At 32.0% G+C, this 13,657-nt stretch overlaps 1 protein-coding gene across 1 annotated transcript; it reads left to right on the top strand.

Moving 5' to 3' along the window:
- Nucleotides 1-4,704: 4,704 nt before the first annotated feature.
- Nucleotides 4,705-12,397, top strand: LOC125067698 (trypsin epsilon-like). Its single transcript, XM_047676422.1, has 8 exons — nucleotides 4,705-4,785; nucleotides 7,573-7,594; nucleotides 7,948-8,095; nucleotides 8,251-8,408; nucleotides 9,900-9,986; nucleotides 10,529-10,623; nucleotides 11,194-11,269; nucleotides 12,267-12,397. The coding sequence occupies exons 1-8, from the start codon at nucleotides 4,732-4,734 to the stop codon at nucleotides 12,323-12,325; spliced, it is 699 nt and encodes a 232-aa protein (XP_047532378.1). The 5' UTR covers nucleotides 4,705-4,731; the 3' UTR covers nucleotides 12,326-12,397.
- The last annotated feature ends 1,260 nt before the right edge of the window (nucleotides 12,398-13,657 follow it).

The following is a 13,657-nucleotide window of genomic DNA, read 5'->3' as shown; positions in this document are numbered from 1 at the left end:
TACGAGTGTCGTAACAAGACAATAATATTATTATAATGTATTTATGTCACTCGTAGGTAAAATAAAAAGCAATTTTATCATCATCGATAATAAAATCACTAGATATTGGTAACAATTAGCGAAAACATATTTTTACTTAGATATATTGTTAATGATATCAAAGTTACAACTTTACAATATACACCGAATAAAAGTACCACGGATAGATTCGCAGTTACTGAGTTATAAAGCTTATAAGGCTGAAGGCTCTCAAACCCTGGCATTTTCTATCAAACATATTCTCGGAAGTAATCTGGACTGAAGTGTCATAATTCCGCATCACAGAAATTACGTGAAGCTTTTGTTTCTGTTCCTGATCTCTATCTGGTCGTTTCGGATTGTCATTGGATAATGATAGTGAGGAATATAGAGGACTCCTTCGTTTGAGTACACACTCGTGCACTATACCTGACGTCTCTTGTACAGTTGGTTAGACTCCGACGAAAACTGTCGCCGTGACCAAAAATAAATCTTAAAAAAAAAGACGGCTAGAAAATCTAAAAAATCGTTAAATATTATTATTTTCAATACTAGCATTCCCGTCCCAACTTCCTAAGGGTGAAATATTATTATAAATATATAAATAATATTGGCCATCCACTGGGTCCACAAAAAAAATCAAAATCGGTCCAGCCACTTTGGAGTTTAGAGTTACAGTACGCAAGAATTATATAGGCACGACACATTCCATCAGAAAGATTTTTAAAAAATCCACCGAATTTTCTTAAGTATAAAAGTGTTTTGGTTACCCATACCTTCATTTTACCTTGGTCATAGTACATTATCTGTGTAACGACTAATGTCCATTCAAATATTCAATCCAAATTTCATCCTTTTAGATGAAAATTTGCCTAAAACGCTGTAACAACTACATTTTACTCATAAAAAGAAACCTGAACACTTTCCATAATTCTAACTTCAGAAATGATACGTCATTTCTTCCATATAAAAATCGCATATTCTTTTTAATTTTCTGGCTGGCTGTTTTTTATATATAAAAGCCTAACACCGATTTATATATTTTAACTTCATAAATAAAGAAAACAATTTTTCAACCCCAATTACAGCCTTATAAAGGATGAATTTTCAAAAACAATATACCGTCTGTCCTAAACTCATAAATCGAAGCCAAAAAACCGATGGCACATGTTTAAAATATATTGAATTATGATGAAGTTCTATACAAACTTTCATCCCCAACTTTTACCCTCTCACGTGATGAATTTTCAAAAAACTATGTTACATCGTCTCTTAATCAAGTTTAAAAAAAAATTATGATTATCTATACACACTTCATCCTAAAACTTTAACACACATTGATTTATTAAAAGAAACATAAATACTATTTTCGAAAAATCCTTTCTAATTGTAACTTAACTTTTTTTTTTTATGTAATAACCTGTTTTTTAATATGGTCACCATCGCCCATAGACATTGGCGCTGTTAGAAATTTTGGGAACTAAGATGTTATGTCCCTTGTGCCTGTAGTTACACTGACTCACCTTCCACACCATCACCGGAACACAACAATACCAAGTATTGCTGCTTGGCGGCAGAATATCTGATGAGTGGGTGGTACCTACCCAGACGGGCTTGCACAAAGCCCTACCACCAAGTAAACGAACAAAAATAACTAACCTTCACTTACGAGTTAGAACCTGTTATTTACTCTGTGCGTTGTACGCCAGTGAGTCATTATAAATTTAATTAAGTAAAAGTTACGATAAAGTTTCTACTAAATACTTGAAAATAAAATGTCAAGTACTTAGTAAAATTACTAAAATAATTCTCAGTGACACTAATGAGAGAGTTCAGAATATAAGTAATGCAAATTGAGTATCAATGTTTACTTTTAAATATTAAATAATGTAAATAAGACAAATTCTCGGAAATGGAATATTGCTTTTGCTCGACATATCAAAATGTAATTGAACAAGCTAATGGATTTGGTAATGTAATAAACTTCGTGAATAATGACTTAAATTTCATAAATTTATTTATATTTATTAAAAATAAACGAATTATCTGATTATTATTATTCTCGAAGACCAATATGGATTATTATTGGATTTCGACAAATTAGTATACATTTATTAATTAAAAAAAAAAAAAAAATTAATATTCGTTATCTTAACATTATTTAAGTTAAATGGTATTTAAAAAAAATCTACTCATAGACTAATCTATACTAATATTATAAATGTGAAAGTAACTCTGTCTGTCTGTCTGTCGCTCTTTCACTACCAAATCTATGAACCAAATTTGATGAAATTTGGTATGAACCATATTTGAACTCCAAGGAAGGATACCAACTATTAAAACGAGAGCTAAGCTGCGGGCAACCAGTACCCTATTTAAAACATAGTACATAGATCTATGAGTAAGTAAGTGTAAAGCTTCTATATTGAATAAAGGAATTTGAGTTTGAGTTACACTCGCTTACCACACCAATACATCTCACATTTTTTTTTTTACATTATTTATTTTTTATGTACCAGTTTATTTCGCTATTACATATTTTGACATTTAATTACATTATGAGTGGAGACGACGTCATCACATTAAATGAAACGACGATGAATACTCGTGAATATAAGGATGATAAAATTATTAAAGCGGTAATTGTTCGGTGGCATCCGATGACGTGATAGACGACCAATGAGCTTTTAGATAAAAGCCAAATTAACCTATCATTGACCAACTTTGTTGATATTAACGTAATACCGTATACTTCCGTACGTATTGACGTACTCTACGTATACTTATTGCTTCTTCATTGTCATTACATAGTATAAGACAAAGTAACTTACCGCTGTCTGTCCCTATGTATGTTTAGGTCTTAAAAATTACACAACGGATATTGATGCGGTTTTTTTTAATAGATAGATTGATTCAAAGGGAAGGTTTACATGCATAATAAAGTAGAGAAACACTGATAATTTTAGGGGTTTCTAAAGTGATGTCATAAATACATTTTTTTTGCGCTTAAATTGAAAACGCTGACTGAAACCTACGAGATAGATCAAATTAATGTACTACATTATTGTACACCTTAAGAAGGTCTTCAAAAAAGTCCGCGATGGTATATGTCTATCTCATAGGGTTAACTCATAACAACCATTTTTAATCCGTTACTTTTTACGAATAACTTTCTAAGCGATTTTAAGCAATATAGCATTAACCCTTATCCAATTACCTTAAAACATTGTGCATTTAATATAGATCAAAATGGCAATTTACACCATGTAATTTAAATGAATATTTTCAAAGATATTACAGATTTAAAAGGCAGAGAGATAGCGGTTTGTTGTCTTGTCTAACGACTGAAAAACTGTGAACGTTGTAAGACATTCTGTAGTATATTTAGTATCCATAGTATATTGCAGCCGTGCGTAGCCGGAGCGGGTCGTTAGTATATTAGGTATATGTTCCATAACGCTTAAATTTAATTTCCCAATCAAGTGCTACTTTCTTACAGTAAATATACAAAACCTTTAAGCGATTCTTGCTCATCCAACACTTTTAAAATCCTACTCAGGTTACTTACATAAGTAAGTGTTTACTTAAATAGCTTATAAATTAATCTTCCAGTGGATAATAGGAGAACAGCGACATAGTAGCTGAAAAGTGTTATCATGCATGCGAAGTATCTATAAGCTGCATTTTTAGCAAAGTATTAAAATATTTGAATATGCGGCATGCATTAGAAATAATCCAATTCACCTGCGGTTATTAAGTCTGTGCGCACGGACTCTTGCCTCAGGACGTCCCCCAGACGTCTTTCACGTCGGGAGGTCGGTACGTAACTGACAGCTTAGATCTTAGCGCCTGCTTACCAATCCCATACAGCGCCATCTAGCGGGTAATAATTTGTAAATGAATGGCTCGAAACAGCAAAGTTCGACCTAATTTGCTCTAATTAAAAACTACAACACTTGCGGCCCGTTATCAAAACAGTCCGTATTGTTGAGATCACCGATATATATATTAAATTAATAAAATTAATTGCTAGAAAAAGAAAAAATGTCAATGAGATGTATTGGTGTGGTAAGCGAGTGTAACTCAAACTCAAACTCAAATTCCCTTATTCAATATAGAAGCTTTACACTTACTTACTCATAGATCTATGTACTATGTTTTATTGCGATACTTATATTTTGTAATTAGTTAGTTAAGAAGTGGCGTATAAATACACGCTAATTTTTAATTAATTGATACGGAACACCTTTCACTTTCTTTATCTATAAATAAATCATTTACTTACAAAAGGATCTAACCGAGATGACACAGAAGTTTAAGTAAACCTAGGTGTAGATTGGGGGTTAAGATCCCGACAGGTATCACTAAATCTTTATGTGCTTAATTTTTCTCGTGTTAAGTAGGCTATAAGCTATAACCAAGGACTTATGTTGACCTACAATAAGAAAGTATAGTTCCGTAGGAAAATAAATCTATTTAAATCTAATAAGCATAATAATAATAATTTCCGGACTTACTGATGTTTTTATATTTTACGATTCATTAAATTTATTAAATATATTTTTATTACGTTATCATTGGATTATATATTTTAAGCTCGATAAAAAGTAATTGTTAATAATAGTAATCGCTGACGTGGGCGGTAATCTTCGATAAATATGTAATTAGTATAAAACAATTAGCAGAAAATTTTTAGTGGTTCATTGTACGCTGATGAAGATGAAGGCTTTTGGATTCGCTTTATTGTGTGTGTTCGCCGCAGTGCAGGTAACACAGATTATTTCATAGTTATTTTTATTGCTTCTATATAAGTTTTGCCCAATATAAATTTTGTTTCATTTAGAACAAATACTTATTCATGTTCATATATTCGATAATATATATAAATATATTCGATACAAATATTAGCTTACAAATTTTAATCAGTCGTTTCTGAAAAATCTCTCAATGATAGGCACTTCAATATAAAATAACAAATTTACATAAACAAAATTATAAAATTCTACGAAGGTTTGAATTAATCTTTCAATTATATTTATATTAAATTTTAGATTTATTAATTTTGGCCTTAATTAATTAAAAAATATTTAAATGAAAAAACGTGTAAAATATATTATAATAAGTTGTTTAAAATTTCCTTCAAATAGAAATAAAACTAGTTTTTAACGGATTTAATCGCGTATATTAATTATTTTATTTTAACATCCCGACGTTTCGAGCACTTTGCAGTGTTCGTGGTCACGGGCGATATACGCGATTAAATCCGTTAAAAACTAGTTTTATTTCAATGTGTAATAATCGCGAAAATCTAAGACAACATTCCTTCAAATAATTTGTTGTATTTGTCATCGACCTTTGGAGCTTAATGTTCCGCCATTTTGAGCCTTTTTTAGTAGTAAGGTTAGAATCAAACAAACAAATTATTATAGGCTGAATGTGCAGTACTTAAAGCCATGAAAAAGAAAAAAAGAAAATAAATTCATCCGTTTTGGAATTTAATTAAATGAAATATGTAGAAATCCAATTATTGCGGTATTCATTATACAATTTGCATGGATTGCTTGTTTCAATGACTGTGATATTTTTTTTTGTCTGTATATGTGATTGTTATATAATATGGTGATTCAAGAATATTAACACGCAAATGTATTATAGTTTTATGCCTTTGCTGAACGCTTCTTTAAGCTCGCTCGCAGAACTAGACTTTTTAACACGCTCTGCCATACGAACTTAAAATTGGTTTAGGCCGCTTGAACTTTTCCGTTGTATGTTATCCGTGTAAAATATAGTTGGGTTTTAACCGCGACTATAAATTTTTATGACGTCGGAAAAAATTGTAAAAAAAAATGTTTTTTTTTTCATAGCGTACACCAATGATCACGTTTCTTAATTATCTATAATAATATTATAATAGTATATTGGCCTTCAAAAAGGCAAACATATTTTGATTATATATAAATCCAAAAATGTTTCCTTTAAGCAAAAGTCAAAAGGAAAAACTTGAAATTATACATAGGTAAAACATATTCCAATTCAATCAACAGCATATTATTTGCACCTTGCTTTGTTTATATCGACATTTTATCGATTTCATAATTTTTTTCAAGGTATAGATTGTTTTTAGTTACTGCTCTAATTATATAACACTGTATTTTAAATTTAATTATAATTTTAACTATTGGCTTAATTATATGTAGATCGCAAAATAAATAATGAAATCGATTATCATAAATTAGAAAGTGTTGTAGCATCTCAGAATCTGAATACGGAATATATAATATATAAAAAAATTTTAGGCAGAATAACACGTTTTAGAAAACTGTTACAAAAAAAAAACCGAATGTAATCCATTAATTACTTAGGTAGAGTTTATAAATAGTAATAGGTCTTCGAAATTCCAAAGAAATATTAATGTCTTAGAAATATATTCCCAGCAATTCTGCGTAAAGCCATTAAGTTTTTTCACAAATAATCGGCATAGCTTTCGTAAGCGCTTACCTAGTTCCCAAGTTTTTAAGTAACACACATAGTAGGTGTAACACGCAAGTACGAGTTCAATGACCCTTGTTTATATACCATTAAATATCTAACGCTTAAAATATTTTACTTAAGACATATGTATAGAAAAACCGTAGAATTCCATCTATACTAAATGGCATGTACATGGCTGCTTGTATATATTAAAAAAGATTTTAAAAAAAGATACTTGACTTACGGCCTAATCCACTCAAATTAATCTTAAACTAAAAAAACGTAGATCCATTCATAGCTGTGAAATTATACTCGTTATTAACATCTTTAAGATACTCAAAATTGATAATTTAAAATATTCGAATATTTATGTAAAAATACAACTCAAGGCCTATTATTTTATTTAATCTGTAATGAAATCAGGTACTTATAAAGATAAGTAAATTTATACGTATGATTGGAAATCAAAATCTTTAGTATTATCTATATTAATCTTTTTTTTTTGATAATGGTATTACTAATAGGTAAAGTTTAACTTGTGTATGATAAAAACTTTTTACATAACATAAAACATATAACATAAGCAGCCCGTAAATGTCCCACTGCTGGGATAAAGGCCTCCTCTCCCTTTGAGGAGAAGGTTTGGAGCATATTCCACCACGCTGCTCCAATGCGGGTTGGCGGAATACACATGTGGCTGAATTTCGTTGAAATTAGACACATGCAGGTTTCCTCACGATGTTTTCCTTCACCGCCGAGCACGAGATGAATTATAAACACAAATTAAGCACATGAAATTTCAGTGGTGCCTGCCTGGGTTTGAACCCGAAATCATCGGTTAAGATGCACGCGTTCTAAGCACTGGGCCATTTCGGCTCATAATCATTACATAAATATAATCATTACATAATATATGAACAAAGTCGCTTACCGCTGTCTGTCTGTCCCTGCGTTTACTTAGATCTTTAAAATTATTTATGACGCAATATAATTTTATTGTTATTCATATAATTAGGGCACTTTTTTATTTTTTAATATTTGTAAATCGGGATTCTTTTATGACATATATTTTTATTTTTTCAGGGTCGCAGCACTGGTGCAGGCTGTAAGTTTATTTTTTTAAATTTTTAATTTAATCGAAATCGAATTATAGCTAATATTGTACAAATATTTTTGAAAGTAGAAATTAATAAAGCTACCCATTTCGAATGTAGATTCTACCGAGAGGACTGATACGAAACTGGGTAGCAACTTTGTTTAGCATTAAATACCTGATAATATTAGCTTTATTTATATATTTTATCCATTTTATTCTTATTTTTGTTCATTAAAATAAATCAATTCAATTTCAATTTAAAAAAAATTAAGCTCTTAAGTTGTGAAAAGGTAATTTGTCGTTACTAGATCAGATAGTCTCATAATTGTTAAATAAATAATGAACATTAATTCTATCGACAGCTCCGTCTACTCCCGCGCAAATTAGTGACAACCCGTGGGTAGTACACTTGCGTGTCGCCACCACCGACGGTCAAGGTCTCCTCAGAACATGCGTTGGCTCAATCGTCGATGTATCCTGGGTCCTTACCTCGGCTAGCTGTCTTAGGAAGTAAGTGTACCATTATAGTTTATTAACTTATTTTTGCTTACTTTTTTAGCTACCGCTTGGTCTGTATTTGCGCGGTCCTTTACTATAAATTTTGTTACTAATATTTTGAAAATAATATATTCATATTATAACCTCTATCTTCGTGTTATAACTAGTGCCCGCTTCATCTGGGTCCGTTATGGCGCTACTGATGTGGTCCGTCCTGAATTGGTGACAGAGAGCACCACAGTCCGCATCAACCCCGACTACGACGAAGAAACCGGTGTTAACAATGTAGCTCTTATTAGCCTCAACCGAGTTTTGGAATATACTGGTAAGTTAGCACTAAGGATAGTATGGCTTGATGGTTTATAACTATAAAAAACTGCCTCGTCGGTTTAGTGGCTAGTTATAAATTCACAAAGTCCATTACAGCGTTAATAGGTTTGTCCGTCGAGAAAGTCTGGAAGTTGACACTCACGTGCCTCAAAACGCACGTCAAGTGATACCGTGCCTTAATTCTTTCCGATCGTATTGGGTCTGCTATCCTATTGGACTATGAGAATGAGGACAAAGCGAGTGCACTTGTATTTGCACAAACGCCTATAACACTACAACGTGTCTTGTGCAATAGACTAATCCTCTTGAGAATGGCTCCCGTTGTCTAAAATTCAGAACTGAATCGTTTAGAATGAAATATGAAATAATAATCTTCTTCAATACAACATTTCTTATATTTGGGTTACGCGTCCGTCTGGCATTGCATTAAAATATAATAATGGTATCCTATGATAGGATCGTCTTTTAAACCAATCAGAATCCGTGTCACCGTCTTTAAAGGACATATAAGCAAATTAATTTTGTAAAGTCTAAGATAACCTAAAAACTGGCAAAAGTTTTAGTAAAAAGGGCTAATTAAACGAAGAGAATATTCTACGTTAAAAGTAACATATTAAAAAACTGTGACATTTATGTTAACATGAAGCATATCGATAAAGTTATTAGAGAATTTCAAGTATGTAGTTCGAGTAGCGGATATAGTATCATTGTTTAAAACCTTTAAATACAAGTACAATAATAAATGTGTTATTTAAGAAACTCAATTGCTTAAGATGTTTAGAGAATAAGACTCTTAAATATAAAAAATAAGAAAATAATTGACTCCCCAGCACAAGGCAGGTCGACACAATTAAAATTCGACGCTAACGACCGCTCTATTAATTAAATGGTTGTTGGAAGTTGGTGCAAACTTCTTAGAGTTTCGGATAACCAATTTCGTTTAATTTCGTTTGGACGCTTCTGATGTTTCTTATTTAACTAATAGGATTGTCTCGAAAGCATTTCGGCCTTTCGGCGCGTTGATTACACTCATTTTTTTTTAATTATTCTATTTGTGTTGACTTAAATAATTTTAAAAAAATCAATATTTGAATAATTAATGCTTTTGTTTATTAATGTTGTTAATCGGGTGTATAGTTACAATTAAATATACTGTGGTAGTGGTAGGGCTTTTTGCAAGCCCGTCTGGGTAGGTACCACCCACTCATCAGATATTCTGCCGCCAAACAGCAGTATTTACTATTGTTGTGTTCCGTATTGAAGGGTCAGTGAGCCAGTGTAACTACAGGCACAAGGGACGTAACATCTTAGTTCCTAAGATTGGTGGCGCATTGGTGATGTAAGGAATGGTTAATATTTCTTACAACGCCATTGTCTATGGGCGGTGGTGACCACTTGCCATCAAGTGGCCCATTTAATCGTTCGTTGTATAAATAAATATTTTATCTGTGGTTTATCGTTTAATAGGTTTTATATTGTTTCGCAGAAAACATCAGTTCCATCGATCTGGCCGATAGTAGCACTGAAGCGCCTACCTCTGGCAAACTTTGCGGCTACGGCGCTGTTGAAGGCGGTGAGTTTCATTTCCTATAATTAATCACATAATATAATTGCAAATATCAAGGCTGACGACGATCGAGAGTCATTGCTACGTAGTCCCTAAAATTGCAATTTGTAACGATATTAATCGTGCAGATTATTATTATGAAATGCTTAGAAAACTATATTTTTTGTCACAGTCTGCTTTATTGGTTTCATTGGCCGGAATTTGTAAACTGGCAGTTTTACACTATCGTACCCCGAAAACCACTGTTCTTCGGTTATGTCAGTTTCTCCTCTACCGTGCTTAGGGGAACTCTTGTGGAGTGGAAGTGTGGTAGAAATTCCGATCTTAATTATTATTCAAAATCATTAACAGTCTATGTGACATGTTTTGAATTTCGGATTCGAAGTAATAATTTATCTGCATTATTATTGTTAAATCTTAACTTTCAAACCACACTGAAAAAGATTTTTCAATTATTAATTTTAATAAAACGAATACCGTTTATGAGTGAGAGATTATTATTATACTAAGGTATTTAAAGACAATATGTATTGTTGCGTGTTATTCAGTTCCCGGAGAAAAGCTGAACTGCTTCAACGTTGGTTTGGATGCTAATGAAGATGGCAGCCTTATTGGCAGCAGTGAAGACGGCGAAGCCACCGAGGTAATCATGATAACTGTTCGTTTATGTCCCATTGGTGCACCAAGGGAGAAGGTTTGGAACTTATTCCACGCTGATTCACGTGGCAGAATATCATCGGATACATGCAGGTTTCTGCGTGAGTTATTCGCCGAGTACCGAGAGAAAATGTAAAAAAACATTTTATCAGAAATATCAGATTGTTTTCAAAGATATCTGCGTCTATTGTCCTCGCTCCCCTTCTGTGGCTAACAGCGTGCGTTAAACTTTGTCGCTTACAACTCAAAGAGCATGTATAGCTGACTCTGTTCTGTATGCGCTTATGGAAAATCAATGTTAAGCAGAAATGTCACAAGGCAATGCAGTTCTGCCGTATACTTTTAAGATTAAAAGAAAACAAAACTGTTATGGTTCACAGATAAATTAAAAAAGCATTATTTAAAAAAAATCTCGTTTCACTAAAAATATAATTGTATAAAATTAATTTATTTCAATTGTTTCAAACGATTAAAAACAAGATAAGTTTAACATATAATAGGTAACGGATCTTGTTTGTTAGAAACGAAATGCCACAGATAATATTTTTCTTTACAGTTCGACTTGGGGGCTCCTCTCGTGAGTGACGACAGGCAAGTCGGCGTGCTCACCAGCGTCGCGGAAGGCAGTGCAGGTGAGGACGCTTTTATTACAAAATTGTCTTCCTTTGATTATTTCCATTTTATATATTATATTTATGTATTGACAGAACTACAAAATATAATGTCTACAAATATTATAAATGTGAAAGTGACTCTTTCTGTCTGTCTGTTAAGCTTTTACGGTTTAACCACTGAACTGAATTTGATTAAGCTAGTTAGAACCCCATAGGCTAGTTTTTATACCTAAGACCTACGAACGCACCTTACATACGGACGAAAACTATACTATACTATAAATTATAATAAGTGGATACCCAATGTAATACGTCATTATAAAATAGAAATTTCATTTTATTTTTTGAAAACGAACATTAAAATCATCTTAATCTGTGTTACATCTGTGAAACATTTAATGATTCTAAATTTAAATTTTATTAACATACACTTGTTAAAAATAATATTTAGTTTGAATATCGAAAACGTCGCACATAAAAAGAAAAAAAAAAACAATGACATTAAAAACTATTCAACGGTCTAATAACTTTAACAATTAAAAAAAAAAACAAAGCGTAATAAATTTTTTTTCATAGAGGTATCGACATCATAGTTAATGTTCATAATATAGTCTATATCTGCGTTAAGTCTATAATTAACAAGTACCTGATCTTATTTATTCTGTATTCGACAAAGATAATATATCTCATACAATGAAAAGTAACAGGGGAAAAGCAATGAATGAGGGTCAAAATTAGTCAATTACGGGCCCATTTATCACATTTATTATGATAGATTGCTGACTCATCTCGCCAATAGTCGATCGGTTAGATAATGTATCAGCATTTTGTAAACCACAATAATTATCAGGCGAGAAAAATCGCGAATGTATTGTATATATTTACAGCATGTTTAAACGTAGACATAATTGTAACTGGTATATTTAACAATAAAAAATGATTGCATTACAGTATAAACATTAGGTATTAAGCGAAGCTTGCTGATTTAATCATTTTTTTTGTGTATTCGTTTCAGTATTCCTGAACGTCGCTAAATACAACGACTGGATCTCTGAAGTTACCCGCCCGCAATAACATACTTCAGCTATTAAATACACGCGTTGACAGAAGTGCGTGTAATGTAATATTAAGGAATAAATGAAATATAAAGGATATTGCTGTATTTATTTCGTATCTATTATTTACATAATTAGTTGAATAATTATACAGTTTAAGCGTTGAGGGATTGCAGTTTCTTTATAGAAATAATAAGCGAAGGTTGCTTTAATGCGTGGCAGATTCTGATTCAATGATTTCAAGTTTCTGCACGAGATTATTCTTCAACGCAATGCTCATGAATTCAGTGATGCTCTTGCTTTGGGTTCGAACTCAGAATTATCGTTGTTAAGAATCTCATGTTGTAACCACCGTGGCACAGAAGTATATATTATAATATTTAAAGATATTTACGAATTATATTCTCTATAGACATAAGACACTACTTAATTAACTAATAACTTTTTAAATCTTTAAAAAAAAATCAATAATAATATTAATTACTTTAAATAAATAATAATCAATAACAAAAACCGACTAAAACAAACGATTTCTGTGACGTAGAAATACGGTCGAAGCACCCAAATTTCGCGCCAATAGTTAACCCAGAGTTAACCCAAGTCTGTGACAGGTGAAAACGCACTTTTTTAATGTATGATCTAAGGTGTTAATGCATTAGGCAACAATATATATAATCTCCAAAATGTGTGGTGTATATAACAGCTATATATTTTGTATTTTTTATTGACGTCATTTGGCGCGTAGACAATCTAGTCATGATGATTCAGAGAAAATCTATCGTTCATGACATTAAAAAATTATAGCAAGAAATATGAATGTAAGGAAAAATAACATTTTCGTCATCATATTAACTTGACGATATTATAATGATGTCTTCATGTGAGCCGATAGGGTCAAGTGAGTAGAATACGTAAATCTCACTGAAGATTGGTTCAAACCCGTTGAGCACCACTGAATTTTCATTTGCTTAATTTCTGTCGTATGAAATTTTGCGATACGTGTACCAACCTGCAAAGGAATAAGATCCAAATTTTTTCTTCAGGGAATCTTGGCTTAAGTAGCACTGGGTCATGTACAGGCTGTTACTTTTTACTTCGCTGAATCGATTTCGGCTGCAGTTCTCAATGAAGACTAGCCAAGTGCAGAGGACATAATGCACGAGTATATGTGTTTATATCAAAACTTAAAATATTATTTTTTCAAGTAGGTTCATAAAAGCACTTTTGAATCGTCATATTACACTGTTGAATTAAATGTAAAGCTGCAACCAGTCTGGCAAGTGGATTCTACAGAGAAGAACAGGCAAGAAACTCAGTAGTTACCTTTTTCCATCATTTTAATTACAGAGTA

This window comes from Vanessa atalanta, chromosome 12 (genome assembly GCF_905147765.1).
Source record: "Vanessa atalanta chromosome 12, ilVanAtal1.2, whole genome shotgun sequence".
Classification (NCBI taxonomy): domain Eukaryota; kingdom Metazoa; phylum Arthropoda; class Insecta; order Lepidoptera; family Nymphalidae; genus Vanessa; species Vanessa atalanta.
This window is presented reverse-complemented; position numbering and strand designations above follow the sequence as displayed.